The following is a 24,730-nucleotide window of genomic DNA, read 5'->3' as shown; positions in this document are numbered from 1 at the left end:
TCCCCAATCTTTGGAATCCAGACAGGCCTTTCTGGGACAGGTGGTTTCTCTTCAGTGGCTGTTGGCTGTTGTTTTAGCTTTACGTTGCTCAGGTCTTTTCTTGTTTCATTTAAGTCCTGTAAAATAGCCAAACGATCTTTGATATCAAAGCATTTTCCTTCTACCACTGAAGTCTGACTATCAAGGTCCTGGATATGCATTCTAGTCCCGAACAATAGTTCATACGGACTGAAACCTTTTAGAGAATTTCTTGGCAGATTGTTAAGACTAAGTTGGACACTTGTTAAATGTTTGACCCACCCATCACCCGTACCTAATACCTTTGCCGTTATAGATTGCTTTATGTCTCCGTTTTTTCTTTCCACAATCCCATTTCCCTCAGGATGGAAGGGACAAGAATACCGCAATGCAATGCCCATGCTGGTCATGGCCTCCTTATAAGCTCGAGAGCTAAAAGCAGGACCCTGGTCTCAATGTAGCATGCCAATTGCGTATGTGCCGATATAGACTCGCAAATCTTTTATAACAGTTCTGGCGTCAGCCGAGCGCTGGTGTCTACATTTTAAGTGAATCTAGTCTTAAATAATATACATTGGGACGCATGTTTCCTGTTTAATCATGCGTATAGATCGCCTTATGCTTTCTATTAGGTGTTCTGGCACTATGTCGGCCGGTTCGCCACTACGATCTCTGTTGCAGTTTTCACAATTTTTTACAAATTCGTGATTATCCAAGCTCATTCCCGGCCACCAGTATTCTGATTGTAATTCTGTCAGAGATTCTTTGATCATCTGATGCCTTAGATCCAATCCCATATGTGCTTCTTGTATTAAGAAGATTCTCCTGTTCGTGTTTGGAATTACTCTATCCCCCACTCCAGGGATTAGAGCAAAAGGAACGGAGTTTGCATCGATTATGTATGTATAATTGAGTGGATAATTCACGGGTAGTGCTGCACAGTCGCCTTTTGAAGACGTTTTTACCGCCAGCATGGTTTCCTTGTCTATGTATTTTTCTGAACGCTTTTTTGTGGCTACAGAAGGCGGCTTAGTTGCTTCCGCTGTGGCTGTTTCAGCCAATGAATTCCCTGCAGCGTGAACGCCATCACGCTGATGACTCAGTGTATGTATCACATGAGTCTTTTGTAGTTCTTTCTTTACAAGAACTACTTGTTCCCAAAGCGATTTTTGCTTAATTGTGGCACCTGTGTCATCTTTGTAACCGTTTTGAACCCATTTCTGCAAGTCTTCATTGTATGATTCGACGCAGGAATGCGAATCGCACACTATTAGTGTCGGGAATTCGCGATCGGCAATGTCGAGCGCCATATTTAAAGCTATTAATTCAGTTTGTTGACCTGAATAGTCTTTTACAGATTGTGACATTGTTACCAGTGGCATCAATTTACGTCCGCGCCACCGGCATTTGACAACCTCGCACGTAGTGTTATAAGCTTGTTTTCCCCAAACCGAGGGTTCTGCATAACTGTTTGTGTATATTACGCAGGCGTAAAGTTGTATGGGCAGAATGTCTTTAGGCAGAGGATATTCTTTTTCATACGTTAGATATTTCAATTTTTTCATTTCCGGGTCAAAATAGTATTTCACTTTTTCTGTAGCAAGAGAATTTTCCCATTGTATCCATTTTGGATCTAATGCCACGGTAGTTAAATTACATGGGCTTGTTAATGACTCGAAGTCTGATTCTGCTGTTAAAACAGTAATCCGTCTGCCTTGGGCCTGGGCTCTTTCTTTTGCTACAGCTGTTTGAACCGCATTTACAACATTTTCCGCAAGACTGAATGTTTTTTCAGCTTGTGAGTACAAGTGTGATTTGTATGCTATTGGTACCTTTTCTCCCTCATTAGAGGTCAGGTACGTGAATCCTCATCTTCCTGGGATGACTCGGATTACAAGGTTGCATGTATTATCGCGAGTTTGCAATTTTGTTTTTGCTAACATGTCTGTTTGCAATGATCTCAAAATTTCTGTGTGTTTTTGAGTCCAATTGATTGGTTTAAAATCTGGTCTTATTAGTTCGTAGAGAGGTTTAACCCTCTCTGCATAATTTAGAATGTAAGTTCTTCCGAAATTCAGGAAACCTAGAATTGATTGTAAGTTTTTCAGCGTTTTTGGTGCTTGGATTACAGCGCATTTTTCTAAGAAGTTGTCTGCCAGGCTTTTGCCTTCACTTGATAATTCATATCCTAAAAACAGGACAGTTAGATGGGCAATTCGTGACTTTTTAAAGTTGAATTTGTAACCCTCTGCAGCAAACCCAAGTATTATGGTGTTCACTCTTTTCAAGTGAGTATCCAAGTCATCATCTGTTAGATAGATGTCATCGACATAAGATAATGCCTCATCATCATACAGTTGTAGTAACTCTGTTACTCTTGCTGAGAATAATCCTGGACTGTTCTTGAACCCCTGTGGGAGTCGACAGAATTTTTTTTCTGCGAGACCATTATTGAGAAAGCGGTCAAATACCTGCTTTCAGGTGCAATGTTTTGACAAAAGAATCCATTAGAGATGTCTAATGTTCTTTTCTATTTTGTGCGCACGATGTTATTCATTAGTGCTGCACTATGTGAGTTTTGTACCACAAAAGTTTTGCAACATGAGTTTAGGTGTCTGTAGTCCAAAACTAGACGATATGAATCGTCTGGCTTGGAGACAGGAAACAAAGGATTGTTCATTTGTGAGGTGCATGTTTCAATCACCCCCTGGTATTCAAGTTGATCTAAAATCTCCCTGACCTGTTTTTTAGCTTCTTGCTTAATTGGGTACTGCCTTTGTGCAGTTGGTTGACATTTTAACTGGATTTTGTGAGGAGGAGAGTCCTCATCCCATCCTACATGATTTTTATATAATGCAGGAGCTTGGGCAACTGCCCACTTTCTTGCAAGTGTATATTTTTTATGAATTGGAATGTGATTTGAAAAGGCAGGCATAATCATTTCTTCGCCATGAGGGCACTCCCTGACAAACTCTGGTGGCCAGTCTTTTTCAGCTAAAAGGATGTCATAGCCTTTTGAAAGGTTATCCCAAAATAGACCCCTTACTTTCCTAGTCTTATCTCCCTCTATACGTAATGTTATCTCGTATATTTTATGAGGTTTGCTAACTCTGGTATCTGCAGTTTCCACCTGAATGTATTCATTCGTGTCCACTGTCTCCAGATGATTCATCAGGATCTTGCGAGCTAAGGTCACTTCTGCTGCGCTGTCTAGCACTGTCTGGGCCCACTCTCCATTTTTCAGCTGTGTCCTGAGTATCCTCGGCATGTTTGACTATTTTAATGCTGGCTACCTTCTTTCTTGGAAATTGTAATTTTTTACTTTGATGAGCAGGTTCTTTGTCTTTGGACTTGACATGCTCTTCCCTTTGTTCTGACCGTCCTCTTCTTTCCGATTTCTGCGCGGAAGTCTGAAAATATCGAGAGGGACGTGTATCAATATCTTGATATCTATCAGGTTTCTTTAGATTATTCCTATTTCTAAGGTTGTATCTTTTCTCAGAGGGTTCCCTCTGGGGAGACTTGTGTCCTTGGTCCGGAGATCTTTCTCTCCGCCGAGGAGACCTTCCTCTGGACTGGAATCTTTTTTCTTTGGGAGTGGATTGTTTATTTCCATCCCAGCTCTTTTTTGGAGTGTTTAAATTATTTTTAATAAATATTTTTTCAGGATTTTCAGTTAGTTGGGGTTTTACTGGTTTCCCACCTAAACTATCTCTTCCTAGTTCTTCATAGGATTTTTCTATGATTCTGGCAAGTTCAAATGGTTGTTCTGCTATATCTGTTTCTTTCAATTTCTGGAGGAAAGTTATATCCTCCGTTGCCAATTGAACCAACTCTCTATATGCCTGTGTTAATTCTTTTATTTTAACTAAGAGTTCTTCGCTTGACATTTTATCAATGTCTGGATGTGGTGTGTAGCTGGCTAGAACCGGCCACGTTGCTCCTGGTCTACCTAGTGGACCGAGCCTGGTGATGTGATTATTATGTTTTAGGGCGCCTTTAAACCAGAGCAGGTGCTCTTGGTATTTTAATGGGATTTTTACCTCCTCAAAAGGGGTGTACTCATCCGGTGGTTCCTCTATTTTGTAATAGTGGAATTCATGTGTGACAGCGTTTGCTGCTGGAAAGTTTATCCATGAATAGAATACCTCTGTCTGCCGATATTCATGTGCCTCAATAACGAATATGATTGTACCACCTCTCGATGTCAGTCCATTTTCTATAAGTTTAAGAGTTATAGTTTTTCTTATGTTGACCGGAATGAGTATTGCATCCGGGTCACTCTGTAGGAGACTTGTGTCATCCTCTAGGAGTCGAGCTGCTATTCTAGCTGTCTCCCTTTCTTCTTCATTTTCTGACATTTTTACTGACAGAAAGGTTTTTGCTGCAGATCGGGTTTTCAAGGAAACAAAGATTAGGTGCACAATATTTTGGAACACTGTATCCTTCAACGTTGAATAAACCAAAAACTATACATAGAAATCTCTTCCTACTAAGTTCCGATGGATTTTAACCTTTGACCCACTCCAGACGTCTTTGGAGTATTTACGGGAGAAAGGGTCTGTGTGAAAAAGCACGACTGAGTTACTCTAACGTCTTGCGTTAGATTTATCGCCTTACCAAACGTTGGGCGCCATGTAGTGTAGTTCCTATAGTCCCAATAGACTCTGCGCTTTGGAATAATATATTCAGCAGTGTAGACGTAGGACTGAGGTTAACTAGGTCTCTACTGACTATATTAGACTTAGGTTTTTGCCAGCTAGCTCAGAGGTCACTAGAAACTTTCTCGAATAAGCGAGGAGGAGTTTAACCTCCCTGGATAGACAAGAAGGGATTTAGTTTCTGACAACCATAAAACATGACAACTTTGCTCTCCCTGATTAAGAGTATGTCTCTAGAGTCGTGTGAAAACAAAAGACAGCTATTTCACTCAGTCAAAGGTGCGTACTTCGTTTCACCAGATTGCAGAGAAAAGAGAGACGGGCGTTTTCAATAAAGGTATTATTTATTGATCAGTCTCCTTCCTCATGCAAGAGAAATGAATTGCTACAATTGCAATACTTATAGTAAAGTAAAGTGCGTACAGTAAAAGCAGGATTATAAAATAATACTGTAAAAGCGTTGATATGGTTTCTTAGCCATATGATACTTTAAAATAGATAAAATATATACATACATATATACATTGGCTAATCGTACTCAACTGGTGCTTCTAAATACGCCTACCCCGGTGTACCTGACCTAAGCCTAATACGTGGGAGGGAGTAAGTAAGTAGCAGTTTAAGTTAAGTTTGTTTTGCCAAGAATCTGACTCAAGAATTCTCTGTAAGGGTTTAGTCAGTTCCGTACCTGGGTAATAGAAAGCAGGAGTTCTGGTATCTCTCTCTCAGGACTCGATATCCCAGCAACCCGCAAGGGTAGGCTGGAAACTCCGGAGCTGGATTTCTCGGCAGGAGAAAAGACAGCGTCTTTCTCAGCGCGTCAAAAGGGAGGGGCAGCGTCCGTGGGCTCTCGCATCAGCTGGGCTCTCGGAAGTAGATAGCTGCTCTGCTCCAGATTCACGACTGTGTGTTTGCTTAAGGCAGCGTTGGTATATTTATACCTGAAAGGTGCCGGGTTTGACGTAAGGTTGGACATAAGACGTCAATAAAGATGCCACTAAGAACTGGCCGTTCTTACAGTGCTTTACAGGAGTTCTAGGACGAAATTAAAACAATAGCAAGGGGGATTTCCCAGGTTGCTGGAGGCTTGGTTTTGTTTAGAGAACTCGGTGTGCTTACTAGGGGGCCGGAGAAGTAGCCTTGCTTAATGTGACAGCATGTGCTACGACTGAATTATGGATATGATTATTATGCCGTTGTATGGATATTATTGATTATAGCCGGACAAGGGCATGAAATAGGAATATTGATTCAGGTTTCCTAGATAACACACTACACATCAAGAGTTCATGGATGCTGAGGTAACAGAATATACAAGCAGAGTCCTAAGTATCAACTCAGACTTTTGACAATTCATTGACTACGTTTTGAAGGAACAAATAAGAACTGATCTTATGTATACTACATTAAAGGGATACTTTGCTGACCAGTAACCTCCAATTTTACAGATGCCTCAAAGCTTTTGAATTATCCTAGCCACATTAGGTTTTTCAGCGCCAAGCTCTATTTCAGGACGTGTCACATTCCAAATGATGCAATACATAGAACAATGATGTACAAACTATTGGAAAACACTAGTGTGTAAAATGCACATTTTAATGACACTCATTTAATGCCATATAACTATGGTTATTCAAACTTAGGACCTGCAGGAGTACAAAACGCATTCATCTCCTGAGGAGTGTCAGTTCTTCATAAACATTAGAAAGATGAGGCTGGAGTTCAGAATAAACAACCATCTGTAGACCCTGTGGTTTAGTCGGGTGTTCATAAGTAAACAAACCAAACATTACTTTACAACATGCCTAATATTGCACCATGTTATGTTCTTAGCTTTTTTATTTTCAATGTTTGTAAGGACACATATACTGATTTTATGGATCTGTCTAAGAGGGAAAAGAAACAGTGTATAATACACCTCTGTTGTTTAACTAAATGTTCTTTTGCTTTGCCTCTAGGCCTCAACTAGCTCATCTTGGTCTTTTGTTAGGGAAATCATTTCCCTGTGACATTTGTAGCTTTACATGCTCAAATATGTTAAATAGATAAACGTATTAGAGATTTTCTGCCAAAAATTGTAAATAATGTGTTAGATTTGCCAATTTCTTTTTTTTTAAGCACAAAATTTACATTAAACTTGCATGTTATTGATAGTTGCTTTTATAATATCATATTGGATTCCTTTCCTCTTCAAACAGAATATCTGTTTCTCACAGAGTTAAACTCTCAATTCTAAAATTTCTCTCCAACCTGTAGACCACTCTTTTGAATCCAGGTATGGCTGAATCAGCACTTTATCATTCAAAAGTTCATAAAGTAGTTATGGTGTTTTTTTTATTGATAACAATTGTTTACTTTTTTGCAAGAGCACAAAACTGTGATACTAATCATTTTGTATAGTTAAGGAATTATAATTAATGTTATCAGTTTTATGATAGTCATAAAGTCTAAAAATGTGTGTAATGTGTAAGGATGTATACAACTTAATTTTTTTATTCTTCAGAAATGATTGTTCAGAATGTTGTGGTCTATTTGCTTCTTTTCAGAGATTTATGTATCTTTATCTATAAGCACGTAAAAGTAAGTACTACCTTGGAAAGATACAATGTGGAGAATATAGAGGGATTGCAATTAGTTAATTTCTTTGAGATTGATTAGCTGTTGACAGTCATCATTCAAGCTGTTCAATTAAATGAAGCTTGCATAATTTCTTCTTCTAGTTTCTGCATACTCAAGTGACAGCTCATCAACAAAAACTCGAAAAAGTGGCTGATCAACAGCAGAATAAGTATTTGGAAATGTACACTATTTTACCTGCAGAACTCTCCCTGCAGCTTGCTGAAATATCGCAAGTTCTTGCAGCAATGCAGAATCAGGTGAATATTAAAAAATTTATTGGCATAGTGTATGCCTTTTCTATACCAACTATGCTGTGTATGTTTAGGCAGATAATTTTATAAAGTAGAGCACAATGTATGTACGTATGTTATATAAACAAAAATCCAGATGCGAAATGTACAAAATAAACTGTTTAGCTCCCTGTAATTGTAAGTCTAATTGTATTTATATAGCACCACATGTATCATTATTTCAAGTAGTGATTACCTAGTTGTGATATTCTCCAAATCACAGTTAGGTAATCGCTATTCCTAATGTATGAAACTCTTTTGAGTTTCATTAGTGATTCCTAATGGGTCGCAAATAGACCTTCCTCATGCATAACAATCCATGAGAAAACCATGTGTTTCCTTGTATTTTTAGTTAAGTTTCCCTCGTTGTCGTGTGTTGAATCACACCTCACCCCCCCTTGTCCCCCCCCACCCTCCACTCTTACCTAGATGTGCCATGCCTGGGGATGCATTTCAAAAGAAAAAATTAAACCACTGCCTGGGCTTAAGGAGTCGGTAAAATATGAATGTTTTTTGACCGTAATTCAGTTGCAAAACATTCATACAACCCATTCAGATTCGTTATTTGGAAGGGACGCCCTAACCACGCCCCTTCCAAATACCAAATCGCAAACACAAATTGCAATTTGTGTTTCAAAAATATGTAAATTCATTTTTGCAGTCGGAAATGGACTGATCAGCCGTTTCCAACCACAAAAATGCTTAATACATGTGGCCCACAGCCTTACTACCCCTGATGAGGTGCCTGGGGATGCATTTAAGACGAAAAAATGAAAAATTGTAGTTTAAGTTTTTTAAGAGCAGGCAGTGGTCTTTGTGACCACTGCCTGCTCTTAAACAAAATTTGTTTTCCATTCTCGAATGGGTTACCACCTCCTTCAAGGTGTCGGTAAAATATGAATGCTTTGTGACCGTAATTCGGTTGCAAAACATTCATACATCCCATTGAGGTTCGGTATTTGGATGGGACGCCCATAACACGCCCCTTCCAAATACTGTATCGCAAACAAAAATTGCAATTTGTGTTTCAAACATATGCAAATCAATTTTTGCAGTCAGAAACAGACTGATCAGCCATTTCCAACCACAAAAATGCTTAAAACATGCAGCCCACAGCACTTACTACCCCTGATGCGGTGTTAAAGAATGACTACTTGCAAAAAGATGACTTCTAAATATCCTTAGAAAATGTGTTCGTATATTTAAGCACAAGGCCATACCTTTTCCTACAATACTAAATCTTTTGTAAAGTTAGAACAGATGCCATACATTTGAACAGCTAGTGTAGAGTACTGAATGATCTGAAGTAAGAGTGTGATTTTCACATCATGTATGGTGAGATAGTAATGACTCTGATTAGTGTGCATGTCATCAAAAATAAGTTTATTTTTGTAACAATTCAGATTCGGACAAAGATGAGTGATGCCCAACAAAGCAAGGCGCTGAATGAAGAATTTAATCAAAGTATTCAGGAGATAGGACGAGATTTGGAAACGATAACATCAAAATTAAAAGAGAAGACAACAAATGTAGTTCAAGCTAAACATAACCACAAGGTAATGAAATACATCATTGATTTTGTTTAGGGAAGTGAGATACTGAGATGCCTAGGGGAAAGGGTAGTTAAGCGTGTGTCTTCTGTGCAAAAGGTTTAATGTACAAGTAATGTAGGCATGCACTGGAGCTTACTTGCTTAGAAATTATTCCTGTTCTGTGAATATTTGTAAAAAACGACACTTTCTCAAAACTACAGCGAAAGCATGAGCAATGCAATCACAATATGTGTGGAGAAGTGTGGCTCAATGGTTAGAGCAGGCAGACCTCGATGCAGAGCTCTGGCCAGGGACCAGGGTTCGATTCCCGCCTCGGCGGGTCTCGGGCTCACTAATTCCCCTGACCGAATATTCTCGCCTCAGTGCCTATTCTGATCATGGGTCCTGCGCTGCAACTCTGGGCAATAGCTTGCTTAGTCTCCACAACGGCCCCGAGGGATGCCTGGTCTGCACCATGGGGGTGCCCAGGAGTGGACACTTCACAGGGAAAGCCAGGAAGAGTTCCCTTGTGGTATTCGTACAAGCGCCGGGAAACCCACTGCGGGTAGCTGTAAGCTACACAAGTACAAAAAAGAAGAAAAAAAATAATAAAATATGTTGGAGTACATGTTTTAGGCACTTTGCATGAGATAAAATACAGTGTATGTTTTTGTGGCATTTATTGGCAGGTTATACCCTACAAAGTACAAAGGGCCAATCATAGGAGACGATCATAGAACTGTGAAATGATGGCAGCATACCTTATAGTTCATTTATCAAAGAAAGGTATATGAAAGCAGATGTTAGCTTCTGAAAAGACATACTGCAGAATATCATTGTGGGAATATTCTGACTCAAGCGATTATCGCTTAACAGCATTTGGTGTGATCAAACATCCTAATTAATCTAAGTGCCAAACTGTAAGAATACTGAGAGCAATATCAATAAGCAATTACCAATATTATAGTGACATAAACATTTGCCGATCTTCTGACAGAAAGTTCATAATGTGTCTATTTTTTTATTGCAAACTCCAGATTCTATGTGAAGAATTAGACAGCTGTAATATTAAGCTGGTGGAGCTGGATGCAGCTGTACAAGACTTTGGCGAGCAGAACAACCTGTTGTCTAAGAAGCTGATGGATAAGATTGGAAAAATGACTGACTTATATCAGCAGGGCAGCAGGCAGGCTGAATACAGGGCAGCCAAGCTGCAGCAGGTACAGTAGTATCCCCCCATATGTAACTCCCCTTAAATCAAAACATCAATGGATTTGTCCGTTTTTAATTTGGTTCTTTCCTACTATAACATGGTCAGATCTTGTTCATGTTTCATGGTTGACTCTCACGCTAGGCTTCTTGCCCTTCTTCTTTGAGAATATATGCACATGCAAAATAATTATTTCTCAGTCATTCATATTCTTATACCCATTCAACCTTTTATTCCTTGTGTGTAATATATTGTAGGCGCTATCTTTTGGTATTAGTTGTTATGTTATGTTATTTTGTGCATATTGCATTTAAAGTGTTTATGTTTTCCCTGAGACCACCTCAGTGTACCTGATGGGGTGTTTATGGGGGGAGATGGAAATGGAAGGCCAGGAGACAGTAAGGGAAACTAGAGAGAAAATGATTCAGGAGTCTTGTGAATATAATACTGTTATTTGGTATGCTTGTAGCCAATATTAGGCATCTGGTTGGATAAACAAGACAGTGGGAGTAGTGGAGGCAAGCTGGTCATATTCTCACACAAAGCATCCATTCCTCAGCTCAGCCACAGCTATTTACCACCACTGCCCATTCACCTGGAGCTCGTTGGGCTGTTTTTGACTAAATACAGTGTAGGGTGACTCTAGTCAGATAGCTGCAGGGAGGCATGCGTTTGGTGAGATCACATTTGAGTTGGGAACTAATAGCAGAAAGCAGAGGCTCTAGGGTAAGAGGCGGGGAAGCCAAACCTCTTATCTGGTAGTGGGCCTACAATCTGACATGTTTGTGCATTAATATATTTGTTATTATTTGTATTAAATCCTCTTACTTTCATCATGTGCACATGTCTATCCTAGATGAGTGTAGTTCAAGCCCTCTTCTGCCCACTAAATCTTTTCATCTTTATCACTATGTCGCATCATTTTGGGCATTTTTGGGGAGTTATGCGGGTGCAGTCCCGAGCATCTTTGTTCACTGCTGTAAGGGTATAAAACCCAGAACCTGCCACTTGTTCCGAAAATGTGTATTGAAAACTGTCCTACTTCTTTGTATTTGTGCCACAGCAAGGAAAAATAGTTAAACTATTCTACTCTTTTGATTGAAAAAACACAGAGCTCTGAGAGGACAGTTGGGGTTTGCGCCTTACCCAACTAAATCCAGTTTTACTTAATCCCCAGTTAAAATAAGAAAAAGTAGATAACAGCAAAACTGCTTTAACAGTCTTACACTAAAGCCTAACAGTCTAGCAGCACAGTGGTGAAATAGGCAGCAATAGGCAGATGGCAATAAACAACAGAAGTAGAATAGATAGTGAGAGCTGTCAATATGTTGCTCAGTTTGAAAAACCAAAAGAAGATTTCCCATGTTTCGTCACTAATTCCCCAATGGCAAAAATAATCAAATATTGTGCGGGAAAACAGATCACTTAGAGAATATCGGACACAACAATGGGGCTGATTTCAGTCGTAAGGGTTCCGAACGATGGTCGGAGCCCTTCCGACCGAACCGGAATGTGTCGCGCGTATTCCTTTCCGACCGAGCGATTATGATGGGCTCGGTTGGAAAGGAATCCAACTCGGATTTCCGGATTGCGGACGACAGGCTTGGAGAGCCTGTCCGCTGTCCGGAAATCCCTCAGTACACCCCCAACCGCCTCTTTGCGACTGAGGGTGTACGATGGCAGTTTTTCACTGCCTTTTCGTGCCAGTTTTTCCAGCACAAAAAGGCAGTCGGAAACTGTCTTTGGGGGCCCCCAGTAGGGCCCCCATGGGTGCAAGGCTGCCGAATGCCAGCCTGGGGGCACCTATTGTGCCCCACTGTGGAACACTGCACCCGGTGGCAGGCACCTTGGGGTGCCGCACAGGGTGGAGGGATGAACTGCACCCCTGCTTTGCACATTGCCAGCATTCTTTCCGCTCGGAATGCATGCTTGCATTGTGAAGTATATGAAACACACACACATAATCTTGTGCCTATGTTTATAGATACTTATGATGTAACAGCATTTAATAAAAATGTTATTTAAAAAATATATATATGTATATATTATATATTATATAATATATATATCGTACACCAACTTTCTGCCTGCCTGCCTATCCTGGCAGAACGCTCAGGCACGGACCTCAGCAATCTTCAAAAGAGACTTCAAGAAGACTCCAAACAACTCCAATGTTGTGAAGAAAGCAGTGTAGATTTATTTAGAGATTATCCACAAATATACAGGCATAGTGCCTGTCATTAACGCGTTTCACTCGCCACACTCGAGTTTGATCACACTTATAAAAACACACACACACATATATGTGTGCCTATGTTTATGTATACTTATATATAATGTAACAGCATTTAATGAAAATATTGTTTAACCGCATGCGCAATAGCGGTTTTCCCGCTGTGCGCTGACTTTTGCGGAAAACCGCGTTACATGACGAGCTCAGCTCGTCATGAGCGTACGAGAGGCGTAACTCAGCGTAGAAGGGGTTAAAATATATATATATATATGTATATATTATATATATATATATATATATATATATATATATATATATATATATAGTTAAAAAATAAACAAATAATATTAATAGATATATTTAAACAATATTAAGAAAAGTATTGTAGTCTGGGAATAATAGCTTTACTAAACCCACTCCAGTTTATTTAATGTAGTTAAAGTGTGGGCTTACATTTACTATTCCACCAAGCAGGTCAGCAGTAGGGATAGTATTGGAGTTAGGAAGGGTAAGATTTACTATTCCACCTCCAGTCTGTGCATCAGTCGGGAAAGAGTTGGAATTCGAAGGGGTTACATTTACTACTCCAGTCTGTGTAACAGTAGGGAAAGCATTGGACTTCAGAGGGGTAAAATGTACTATTCCTACTCCAGTCTGTGCAACAGTAGGGAAAGCGTTGGACTTCGAAGGAGTTAAATTTACTATTCCAGCTCCTGTCTCTGCAACAGTAGGTAAAGCGTTGGACTTCAGAGGAGTAACATTGACTATTCACACCCCAGTCTTTGCAAAAGTAGGGAAAGCATTGGTCTTTGGAGGGGTAAGACTTACTATTCCCACTTCAGTCTGTGCAGCAGTAGGGAAAGTATTGAACTTCAGAGGAGTAAGATTTACTGTTCTCACTTCACTCTGTGCAAGAGTAGGCAAAGCTCTGGACTTCGGAGGGGTAATATTTACTATTCCCACTGCAGTCTGTGCAGCAGTAGGGAAAGCGTTGGACTTTGAAGGGGTTGCATTTACTATTCCTGCTCCATTCTGTGCAATAGTAGGGAAAGTGTTGGACTTCAAAGGGTTTAAATTTACTATTCCCACTCCAGTCTGTGCAACAGTAGGGAAAGGGTTGGATTTCAAGGGGTTAAATGTACTATTCCCACTCCTTTCTGTGCAACAGTAGGGAAAGAGTTGGACTTCAGAGAGGTATATTTAGTATTCCCACTCTAGTCAGTGCAACAGGAGAGAAAGCGATGGACTTCGAAGGGGTAATATTTACTATTCCCTCAGCAGTATGTGCAGCAGTAGGGAAAGGATTGGACTTCGAAGGAGTTAAATTGACTATTCACACTCCAGTCTATGCAGCAGTAGAGAAAGCATTAAACTTTGGAGGGGCTAAATTTGCTATTCCCGCTCCAATCTGTGCAGTAGTAGGGAAAGCGCTGGACTTCAGAGGTGTAACATTTACTATTCCCACTCCAGTCTGTTCAACAGTAGGGAAAGCATTAAACTGTGGACGGATTAAATGTGCTATTCCCACTCAAGTCTGTGCAACAGTAGAGAAAGAGTTGGACTTCAGAAGGGTAGGATTTACTATTCCCACTTCAGTCTGTGTAGCAGTAAGGAAAGCGTTGGATAACAACGCTGAAATTCCTCCAAACTAAATCTAACCAAGGAAATTTTTGGTCAGCAATAGTACAGAACACTCAACTGAGAAGATTGACCCAGGAAACAAGCAACTTAACACAGTTGTAGCTGGAACTGCAGACAGCAAAGTGGAAAACAACGTCTCATGGAACAGAAGAATACATGCACCAACTTACCAGCACTGCGCATAATACTCAATGGGAAAATAGACTGTCTAGGAACAAACCACAGTAAATGAGGATTTCTATCTGGTGGGGGGTGACAAAGGCCTCAAACATTTCCTGGAACATGGTAGGGATTCCTCAAAATGCAGGTTACAGTGATTTCCTAAACTGACTAACATCTCATGACATAATAATACTTCAAGAATCATGGATTTCTACCCCATAGGTCCTATCTGAATACCGTTACCACTCCAAATGCACAATAGAGCTGGAAAAAAAAAGAATTTTTGGCAGCCTACAGATATCACGTAGAGCTGACAAATGCATTGCAACTAAATCAAATCTGACATTACATTTCTAGATAATACTGTTATAAGGGTTTTAGATACCTAAGCACAACAGGAAAAGATTTTTGTTTTTATACATCTTTTAAACTACATTAAGGTAGCTATTGTACAAACCCCGTCAGTAGGCGCTCCTGTTTTTGTGTTTATTTTGTGGATTTCAGTAGTGTGTTTTCATAGTTTCCCAAACTTGAAATCCGTGCTTATCAGTATTTTGTCAGCTGCCTTACCATCCAAAATAGACAAATCTGTATCATTCTAGTGTTTACAGCACATGTTGTTTTCATGTATTGATTGTTAGAAAGCACATATTTAATTTATGGAATAATTATTTTTATTGATGGCGCAGTAAAGTTGTAACATAAACAAGCGCCTACAACTCCAAGGGGCCAGCAGCATGCTATAGCCAGGTAAGAATATATACACAGCGTCTCACCCACAACCCTGGGGCCAGCAGTGGTACTGAAGCAGTTAACCATAAGAAAACATGAGAAACCTCAAGAACAAACCCCCTGCCGCCCCAACCCTTTATCATGTGTAATTAAGTGGTCAGAGGTGGGAGTTCATTGTGTCATAAATCAACGGGTGTAGGGGCTGGTGTCTCAGGGTGTTTAGGTGGAGGTAGTAGACGAAAGGGGGGCAGTTGGGGGCAGCTGCCAAAGTAATTTCAGGTAGGTTGGGCATGTTAGTTCATTGAATTTAGTAGATAGAGTGTGCCATATAGGGAGCCGTCTATATGGCATAATCGTCTGGTCTCTGGTCCACTGTCAACAACAACTTTTCTATGCCCAAATTGTACCAGAGTTTGTCTAACCAAGATATGTATCGTGGGCTCCTGTCAATTACCCGAGCAGGGATCACCTGGTGTGCGACACATAAAGCTAATGCCATGTGCTTCTCTTGACGCAAGTGTAGTGGGAACAAGAGTGGATCAGGCAGCCCGAGGATTGTGTATGCTGGAAACCAAGGGATCGAAACTCGAACACACTGTCGATGTCATCTACGACCTGGTCCAAAAGCGAATGAGTTAGGGGCAGTGCCATAGAAGGTGGAGTAGCTAACCCATCCCCACACAACCCATCTAGCATTCCTTAGAGAGCTCAGAGTCCCAGGAGCCGAATTGTGCAGAGGTCGGGTACCAGATGGACACAATTTTGTATGCAGCTTCTGTACTGAACATGTTGTGCTCAGTGTGACAGGCTCGATGGAAAATGTCAGCCCATTCCTCATCAGAGAGCATTCTTCCTATTTTGTGTCCCCCCCTTTCCCACAAAGTAATGGTAGTCTCCCCATGGCAAAGGATGGTATACAACTTGGTGATGAGTCACTTGTCGTTTTTCTTAAGTATTAACCATTTCTCAAAAGGAGTCAAGGGTCTATCCTTCTAGGAAGACTTCGAGCAAACCCTTCATAGCTTAATAGGTTGGAGAGCCACCCTGTGGAAACCATAGTAAATTTAGAGTTACCTATCCCCAGGGGAGCCGGGTTCATTGGTCTGAAGTGGTGTCGGAAACTGCTGTCGTTCTCTATGGAAGGATATGAAGAAGTACTGCTGCCGTGAAGGTGAAAAAGTGTCCGGTGAAATCCAAGCCTGCATTCTGGAAGGAAGGAACCTGAAAGCAGAGGGGACAGAGTCTGAGTCACTTCAGAGTGACCAGGGGCTCGGGAGACGAATGCCCACCGATGTCTTGTGCTTCAGGTGCGAAGAAGAGTTGCTTGACTCTGCAGCCACGAGGACCAGGAGACATCAAGGACGACCAGAAGCCGGATGCGAGCTGTTCCGCGAAGGATGTCGAGTGCTGAGAGGTCGGTGTCCAGCTGGAGCACTAACAAGCCTTGGCAACAGCAACCCACGCAGGAAGGTCTAACAGGTTTCTGTGTGGACCAGCAAGGTCCAGGGGACTCACCAAGCAGTGGGGAGTCAGGACACATCTGGAGCAACCAGGAAAGCCCACGAGCAATCAAGATGACCCTAGGGAGGACCCACAGGCTGAATGACCAGGAGTTGCGAGGGGACCTTGAGCAAGGTTGTAAAGCACCAGCCCACGGGTCAGGACTACACGGAGTCCAATGCACAAGCTAGGGAATCGCCAACAAACATATGCAACTGCAAATTGACGCAGTGCACAGGCCTTCAGGATATGCAGTCCTCAGGAGGGATACTGGCCTCAAACTCGATGAGAGGGCAGATCGACCTCAGGGTCCTTCAGAAACCCACCTCCTGTGTTGCTGAAATCTTCGGAGTCCACAGGAGCTCAGGAGCAGCACACCGACAGTTGTGGTTAGGTGCCTGCGAATGCAGGGGAGTTGCTCCTTCTCTCCAAGGGAGATTCTTCAGTTGTCTTAAGTGCACCACCGGTCCTGCACGGAGCCTGTATGGAGCAAAGGCACAAACTAATCTTCGGACGGAAAGGGGGACGAAGTCGAGCCCAGTCGAGGTCTAGCGAAGTTCAGAGTGTCCAGACGGTCGAAGATCAGTGGCTTCTTCTTGTAGAATCTTGTCCTTGAGAAATCTAAAATCTTACAGCCAGGTAAGCCCTTTTATACCCACGAGAGAGGGTTGGATAGATTATGGGGACCCTCCTAGGGGAGGGGTAGGACCGAGGGGGGGGGTTACACCCATGTCCTTTGTCCATTTTTGAGCCAGAGCAGGAGCCAATGGCTCCCAGAACTAGTTTTAGCTGGACTATGCACAGGCATACCAAATGTGCCCTTTGTGCAGAATTTCAGGCACTCTCAGAGTGCACCCACCCAGCCCCAATGCACTAAACCCTGTCTGGGAGGAGGTCAAACCTCCCTGTGACAGGATGCCTTTTGTGCTGCCTTCCTCTGCTTGAGCTTGGCTCAGCAACAGGGGCCTAGATATGTGTCGCTAGTCGGCAGCATCCATTTTGTGCTTTCCAGGTCGCGAATTTGGCACCGGTTAGACCAGTGACCACACAAAGCTCACTTCTGAAGGGTGGAATCATACCTCCCTCACCAGTTACTGGTGTGGAGGTATGATTCCAAGGTGTTTGATACCAAACACGATATGTTTCTATGCAGCTGTTTTCGAGATAGCATTTACGGCGAGGTTATAATGCACCTCTACCTATATGACCGGCTGAGTCACAGACAACCCCGGAGAATGATCTCCGAAGGCTGCAGAGAGGCCCTGCTCATGCAGGGGCACCCTCTCACATAAAACCCAGCACCCTGACTTCAGGGTTGTTAAGGCCTGCTATAGGGGAGACTTATAAGTTTTAAGTGTAGTGACCAATAGATATAGTGAACCTATATCTATAGTAAGTGGTGCAAGCACCATCTTACAGTAGCAGTAGCAGAGCAGCAGCAGACCTAGAGTTCCATTTTGCATGGCCTCTCAGGGGTGGCATAATTTATGCTTCAGCCCATGGAAGGCCTCTGGGGTACCTATGCCCTGGGTACATGGGTACCATATACTAGGGACTGATAAGGTTACCCCAGTATCCAACCTGCAGTGTACCAAAGTACGAGTATGTCAATTTAAGGGAGAAAGCAGATAGACTGGGGTCTTGATTAGCAGGATCCCAGTAAGACTCGTCAAAAATGGTGAGACATCAAGCAAAAAGTGGGGGTAACCATAAGAAGCAGATCCTACTTTCTTACAAGACCCCTGAAACTTGATGCTTTAACATACTCTCCACTGCTTTTCTGCACTTTCGCCAGCCTACTTGAAGTTGGTGCTGCTGTTGTGTGCACATTCATAGCCGCCAAGTGTACCCGAGGTAAAAGTCTCACTTTAAGTCAGTCCTTAAATGTTAACGTATATCTTATTGTATTCTGGGACTTGAAGTTTCGCTGGTAACACTGTAACTATGGGATCAAAAACTCCAGCAGTAAAGTGCAGTTGAATAAACAGCCAGCTGAAAGTATCACACACAATAACGGGACACCTTGCAGCTATAATTTTTGTTGGTATGTGGAAAGTCTGAGGCTACGTGTTCACCACTATCCCATGTGCCTGGAGACAACACTCATTGTACAGGTACCTCCCACTACACCTTTCACTTAATGTTAACTGCCTGAGGTGTTTGGGAGGGGGTCTACTATCAATACTATACTGACTTGTTTGGCAAAGGAGCTGATGTACCAAAGGTTTTACCCAGTCTGTCTCTCTTGGTAAATGTGATAGTACATATTGGCCAAGATTCTTATGAACCAGACATTTTGCCAATCAATAAAACAAATAAGATAAAATATGACTTTAATATTCCCAGATTCTCTACAGTGTACAAAATAATAAGATCAGACCTAAAGCAACCCAAGCTCACAACACTGGACGAAAAAAAGGAAGAGGAAAAAGTATCTTCGAGAGAACCGTTAACAACAAATCGCAAGCACAATAATCTTATAACATTGTTTCTTGCTGCTACCTTGTATAGCAAAGTGACATTATGGTGGCCTCGGAATTCCTTTGTTAAGAATACTTTTCAAGCTTAAAGACTTATCAGAAATGTAGGGCTTTTGAACAACTTCACCTCAGGAGCCATGCTGAATTGAATGACTCTTCACGGAATGCTCAACAATACCTCCGTCAGCTACCAAACCGAAGAAAGAGGAGACTGTGGCTATAGGGGGTTGTCTGCTGTTAAATTGCCTCATGAATATAAGAAACTCTTCTATATCGAATAAATGCGCGCGTGGAGTAAGTTATGTTGAATTGTAATCTGTATGATACTATGAGGTCTACCACAATAGGCAAGATACTGGACATAGAAGAGCTTGAAGATCCAGATGAGCAATTGTTCTTCCTCCTAAGCAGGAAAAATTTATTTTGGGATGGCGCTCTAAATAGCATGGATATTCTACTGTCCATTGCCCTTTGGTGTATGGAGTCCTGGTCAGAGGTTTCCAATATCGGAGTCAGTGGAGGCTCTTCTGCCCAAAATCTGGTGCTTCTTCCATCTCTAAATGAGACTGATGAAACAAGTTTGGTGGAGCATGAGCCCTGCCAAAGTACCCTAGTGTTCTTGCTCTGTCAAACTCTGTAACTGTGGCCCTTGGTTCCATTAATCTAACTGGCCTTTTGTTGTCTTCCTTCAGATCAGGTCACCCCTTACTTTAGTTCTGTTTTTCATACAGGCCTTTGGTCATGCTTTCCATCTACAGGCCAGGCTGGAAGGTGGGAATCATCAAATAATTAATTTGTACAGCTTTTGTAGGACTCATAGGCCATTGGACCTTTGTCTTAAGTGCAGCATGTGAAGTTTATATAATTATTGTTTCCTACGAATCCTTGTCTTTAACCACTGCCTCTTCTTGCTTCCCATTACTGACTTCTGTAATGCTCACCAAATGTTTAATTTTCTTATCCCTTGTTTCCATCCCACTGGTTATAGTTGCTTGTCTTCCTCCAGCATTGTTAGTACTGTTTCCTTATTCCTTTTTTACATTCACTATTCTTTCTGTTGTCCAATTCTGCTTTGTTTTTGTTCCCTGACATCATCATTTACTATCTTTTGCTCAGTAGTATGCCTCTTTCTCTGTGCACCACACGCATCATGTTTCTTTTCTTTTTCTTTGTGTTTTAAATATACAATTTTTCAACAAAATATGTGTTTGTGCCTTTCCTCCTAGATACGTTCTCTATTTCCATATTTGACTTTTGGTCCGATCACAGTTTCCTTGTTGTATGACAGAAGTATGCATGGCTAAGCCATGCATGCCTCTACCACACAGCCTCAACCACAAATTCTTTTTAACCATGCATTCCTTTACCCCGCAGTTTTGTTGTAAAGGCATAATTGGTAAGGTAGTATGCGTGGTTAAGATCGCCACTACCAGACCCCCCGTGCTAAGCCCTAAAATTCTAACCTCCTATCCCGTCCCCCACCCTGAGGCCTAAAACCAGCCATGCCCTTAAAACTACCCCTTCCCTTCTCCCTGAGGCTGAAAACCCCGCCCCCTACTATAACCTACCCTGACCCCACGCTGAGTCCTAAAACATACACTCGCGCTGTCCATAAAACTACCCCAACCCCTTCCACTGCCCTGAGGCTAAAACCCTGACCCCAATTTTAAAAAACTAACCCGATCCCCACCCACCCTGAGCCCTAAAACTGCCCTCACTCCTAAAAGCTCCCCTTCAAAACCAGCCCTTAAAACTACCCAGAACCCCTTCCCCTGCACTGAGCCCTAAAAACCTGCCCCTTCCCTTTCCACCTAGGTTATTCCACCGGAGAGGGAGGACAAGGCCATTCCTGAAGAAGGAGACATCAGCTTCAGGTCAGCAGGAGAGATGAGTAGTGATGGATGATGGCCATGCCGCACAGAGGGTATAAATACGACAGCACGTGGAGTGGTCATCAACCAGACCTCGTGCATTTCCCCCACCCTCCACCCCTATCCGGCTCACCCTTAAGGACATTGAATCTGTGAACCTGCCACCGACAGCATAGACCTAGCACTTTGGCTGATGCCCGGTGGAGCTACCTTGATAGCTATAAAGGAGATGGCTGTAGACTTACCCCTCAGTCGTCACCTACCCAGCTCGATATTGGGCAGACTTTTTCCCTTTGTCTCCCCGCCGTATCTCCCTCCTCGTTTCCCTTTTACCCTTACCCCCTTACCCTTCCTCGCACCATTAATCTCATTTTATATGCTATTTAAATGTTTTGCAACAAGGGGTGGTGATGGACAGAGTTTCTGAATTAAGCAGAATACTCTCACCCAGTCAAGAGATCAGGGCTAGATCCAACACCGTTTTTTAGCTCACTGCACCATCCCAGTTCAGAACCTGGCTATATGCAAATTAGTCAGTTCCTGTCCCAGTGCATGATGGGAACAGGGCAAACCAAACTACCAAGCCAATTCTTACACTGGGAAGGAAACAAGCTTCCGGGGACCGGTTTCTGGCATTTCAGCCTTCGTCGGCCCGGCTTGCTTGAATCCTGATGGTGCAATGAGCAAGGGACTCACATCTGAGTATACCCTTCCACGCTTAGGGTGGACAAAATATTTAACAACAAGGGGTGGTGATGGACAGAGTTTCTGAATTAAGCAGAATACTCTCACCCAGTCAAGAGATCAGGGCTAGATCCAACACCGTTTTTTAGCTCACTGCACCATCCCAGTTCAGAACCTGGCTATATGCAAATTAGTCTGTTCCTGTCCCAGTGCATGATGGGAACAGGGCAAACCAAACTACCAAGCCAATTCTTACACTGGGAAGGAAACAAGCTTCCGGGGACCGGTTTCTGGCATTTCAGCCTTCGTCGGCCCGGCTTGCTTGAATCCTGATGGTGCAATGAGCAAGGGACTCACATCTGAGTATACCCTTCCACGCTTAGGGTGGACAAAATATTTAACAACAAGGGGTGGTGATGCTTTCTGAATCGTTTTTGGCCACTATAGGTGTGGCAGGGTATACTCCAGCCAACGAGGCTGAAATGCCAGAAACCGGTCCCCGGTAGCTTGTCTCCTTTCTGGTGAAGAATTGGCTTGGTAGTTTGGTCTGCCATGTTCCCATGATGCACTGGGCCAGGGACAGACTAATTTGCATATAGCCAGGTTCTGAGCTGGGATGAGGCAGTGAGCTAAATAACGGTGATGGATCAAGCCCTGATCTTTGGACTGGGTAAGAGTGGTCTGCTTAATTCAGACACTCTGTTCATCACCACCCCCTTTTCTGAATCGTTTTTGGCCACTATAGGTGTGGCAGGGTATACTCAGACATGAGTCCCTTGCTCACTGCTCCATCAGGATTCAAGCAAGCCAGGCCGACGAGGCTGAAATGCCAGAAACCGGTCCCCGGTAGCTTGTCTCCTTTCTGGTGAAGAATTGGCTTGGTAGTTTGGTCTGCCCTGTTCCCATGATGCACTGGGCCAGGGACAGACTAATTTGCATATAGCCAGGTTCTGAGCTGGGATGGGGCAGTGAGCTAAATAACGGTGATGGATCAAGCCCTGATCTTTGGACTGGGTAAGAGTGGTCTGCTTAATTCAGACACTCTGTTCATCACCACCCCCTTTTCTGAATCGTTTTTGGCCACTATAGGTGTGGCAGGGTATACTCAGACACGAGTCCCTTGCTCACTGCTCCATCAGGATTCAAGCAAGCCGGGCCAACGAGGCTGAAATACCAGAAACCGGTCCCCGGTAGCTTGTCTCCTTTCTGGTGAAGAATTGGCTTGGTTGTTTGGTCTGCCATGTTCCCATGATGCACTGGGCCAGGGACAGACTAATTTGCATATAGCCAGGTTCTGAGCTGGGATGAGGCAGTGAGCTAAATAACGGTGATGGATCAAGCCCTGATCTTTGGACTGGGTAAGAGTGGTCTGCTTAATTCAGACACTCTGTTCATCACCACCCCCTTTTCTGAATCGTTTTTGGCCACTATAGGTGTGGCAGGGTATACTCAGACATGAGTCCCTTGGTCACTGCTCCATCAGGATTCAAGCAAGCCGGGCCGACGAGGCTGAAATGCCAGAAACCGGTCCCCGGTAGCTTGTCTCCTTTCTGGTGAAGAATTGGCTTGGTAGTTTGGTCTGCCCTGTTCCATGCACTGGGCCAGGGACAGACTAATTTGCATATAGCCAGGTTCTGAGCTGGGATGGGGCAGTGAGCTAAATAACGGTGATGGATCAAGCCCTGATCTTTGGACTGGGTAAGAGTGGTCTGCTTAATTCAGACACTCTGTTCATCACCACCCCCTTTTCTGAATCGTTTTTGGCCACTATAGGTGTGGCAGGGTATACTCAGACATGAGTCCCTTGCTCACTGCTCCATCAGGATTCAAGCAAGCCGGGCCGACGAGGCTGAAATGCCAGAAACCGGTCCCCGGTAGCTTGTCTCCTTTCTGGTGAAGAATTGGCTTGGTAGTTTGGTCTGCCCTGTTCCCATGATGCACTGGGCCAGGGACAGACTAATTTGCATATAGCCAGGTTCTGAGCTGGGATGGGGCAGTGAGCTAAATAACGGTGATGGATCAAGCCCTGATCTTTGGACTGGGTAAGAGTGGTCTGCTTAATTCAGACACTCTGTTCATCACCACCCCCTTTTCTGAATCGTTTTTGGCCACTATAGGTGTGGCAGGGTATACTCAGACATGAGTCCCTTGCTCACTGCTCCATCAGGATTCAAGCAAGCCGGGCCGACGAGGCTGAAATGCCAGAAACCGGTCCCCGGTAGCTTGTCTCCTTTCTGGTGAAGAATTGGCTTGGTAGTTTGGTCTGCCCTGTTCCCATGATGCACTGGGCCAGGGACAGACTAATTTGCATATAGCCAGGTTCTGAGCTGGGATGAGGCAGTGAGCTAAATAACGGTGATGGATCAAGCCCTGATCTTTGGACTGGGTAAGAGTGGTCTGCTTAATTCAGACACTCTGTTCATCACCACCCCCTTTTCTGAATCGTTTTTGGCCACTATAGGTGTGGCAGGGTATACTCAGACATGAGTCCCTTGCTCACTGTTCCATCAGGATTCAAGCAAGCCGGGCCGACGAGGCTGAAATGCCAGAAACCGGTCCCCGGTAGCTTGTCTCCTTTCTGGTGAAGAATTGGCTTGGTAGTTTGGTCTGCCCTGTTCCCATGATACACTGGGCCAGGGACAGACTAATTTGCATATAGCCAGGTTCTGAGCTGGGATGGGGCAGTGAGCTAAATAACGGTGATGGATCAAGCCCTGATCTTTGGACTGGGTAAGAGTGGTCTGCTTAATTCAGACACTCTGTTCATCACCACCCCCTTTTCTGAATCGTTTTTGGCCACTATAGGTGTGGCAGGGTATACTCATACATGAGTCCCTTGCTCACTGCTCCATCAGGATTCAAGCAAGCCGGGCCGACGAGGGTGAAATGCCAGAAACCGGTCCCCGGTAGCTTGTCTCCTTTCTGGTGAAGAATTGGCTTGGTAGTTTGGTCTGCCCTGTTCCCATGATGCACTGGGCCAGGGACAGACTAATTTGCATATAGCCAGGTTCTGAGCTGGGATGGGGCAGTGAGCTAAATAACGGTGATGGATCAAGCCCTGATCTTTGGACTGGGTAAGAGTGGTCTGCTTAATTCA

The 24,730-nt window shown here is 43.2% G+C and overlaps 1 protein-coding gene across 1 annotated transcript in view; it reads left to right on the top strand.

Annotated features, from left to right (window-relative positions):
- Positions 1-24,730, top strand: part of SYNE1 (spectrin repeat containing nuclear envelope protein 1) — a 2,361,447-nt gene that overhangs the window by 1,457,239 nt on the left and 879,478 nt on the right. Inside the window, exons 82-84 of the mRNA XM_078648775.1 lie at positions 7,400-7,555; positions 8,992-9,144; positions 10,158-10,340. Coding sequence (XP_078504901.1) covers positions 7,400-7,555; positions 8,992-9,144; positions 10,158-10,340 — 492 coding nt within the window. The remainder of the gene's footprint in view (positions 1-7,399; positions 7,556-8,991; positions 9,145-10,157; positions 10,341-24,730) is intronic.

Source organism: Lissotriton helveticus, chromosome 6 (genome assembly GCF_964261635.1).
Source record: "Lissotriton helveticus chromosome 6, aLisHel1.1, whole genome shotgun sequence".
Lineage (NCBI taxonomy): Eukaryota > Metazoa > Chordata > Amphibia > Caudata > Salamandridae > Lissotriton > Lissotriton helveticus.
Note: the sequence above shows the minus strand (reverse complement) of the source record. Positions and strands in the feature narration are given on the sequence as shown.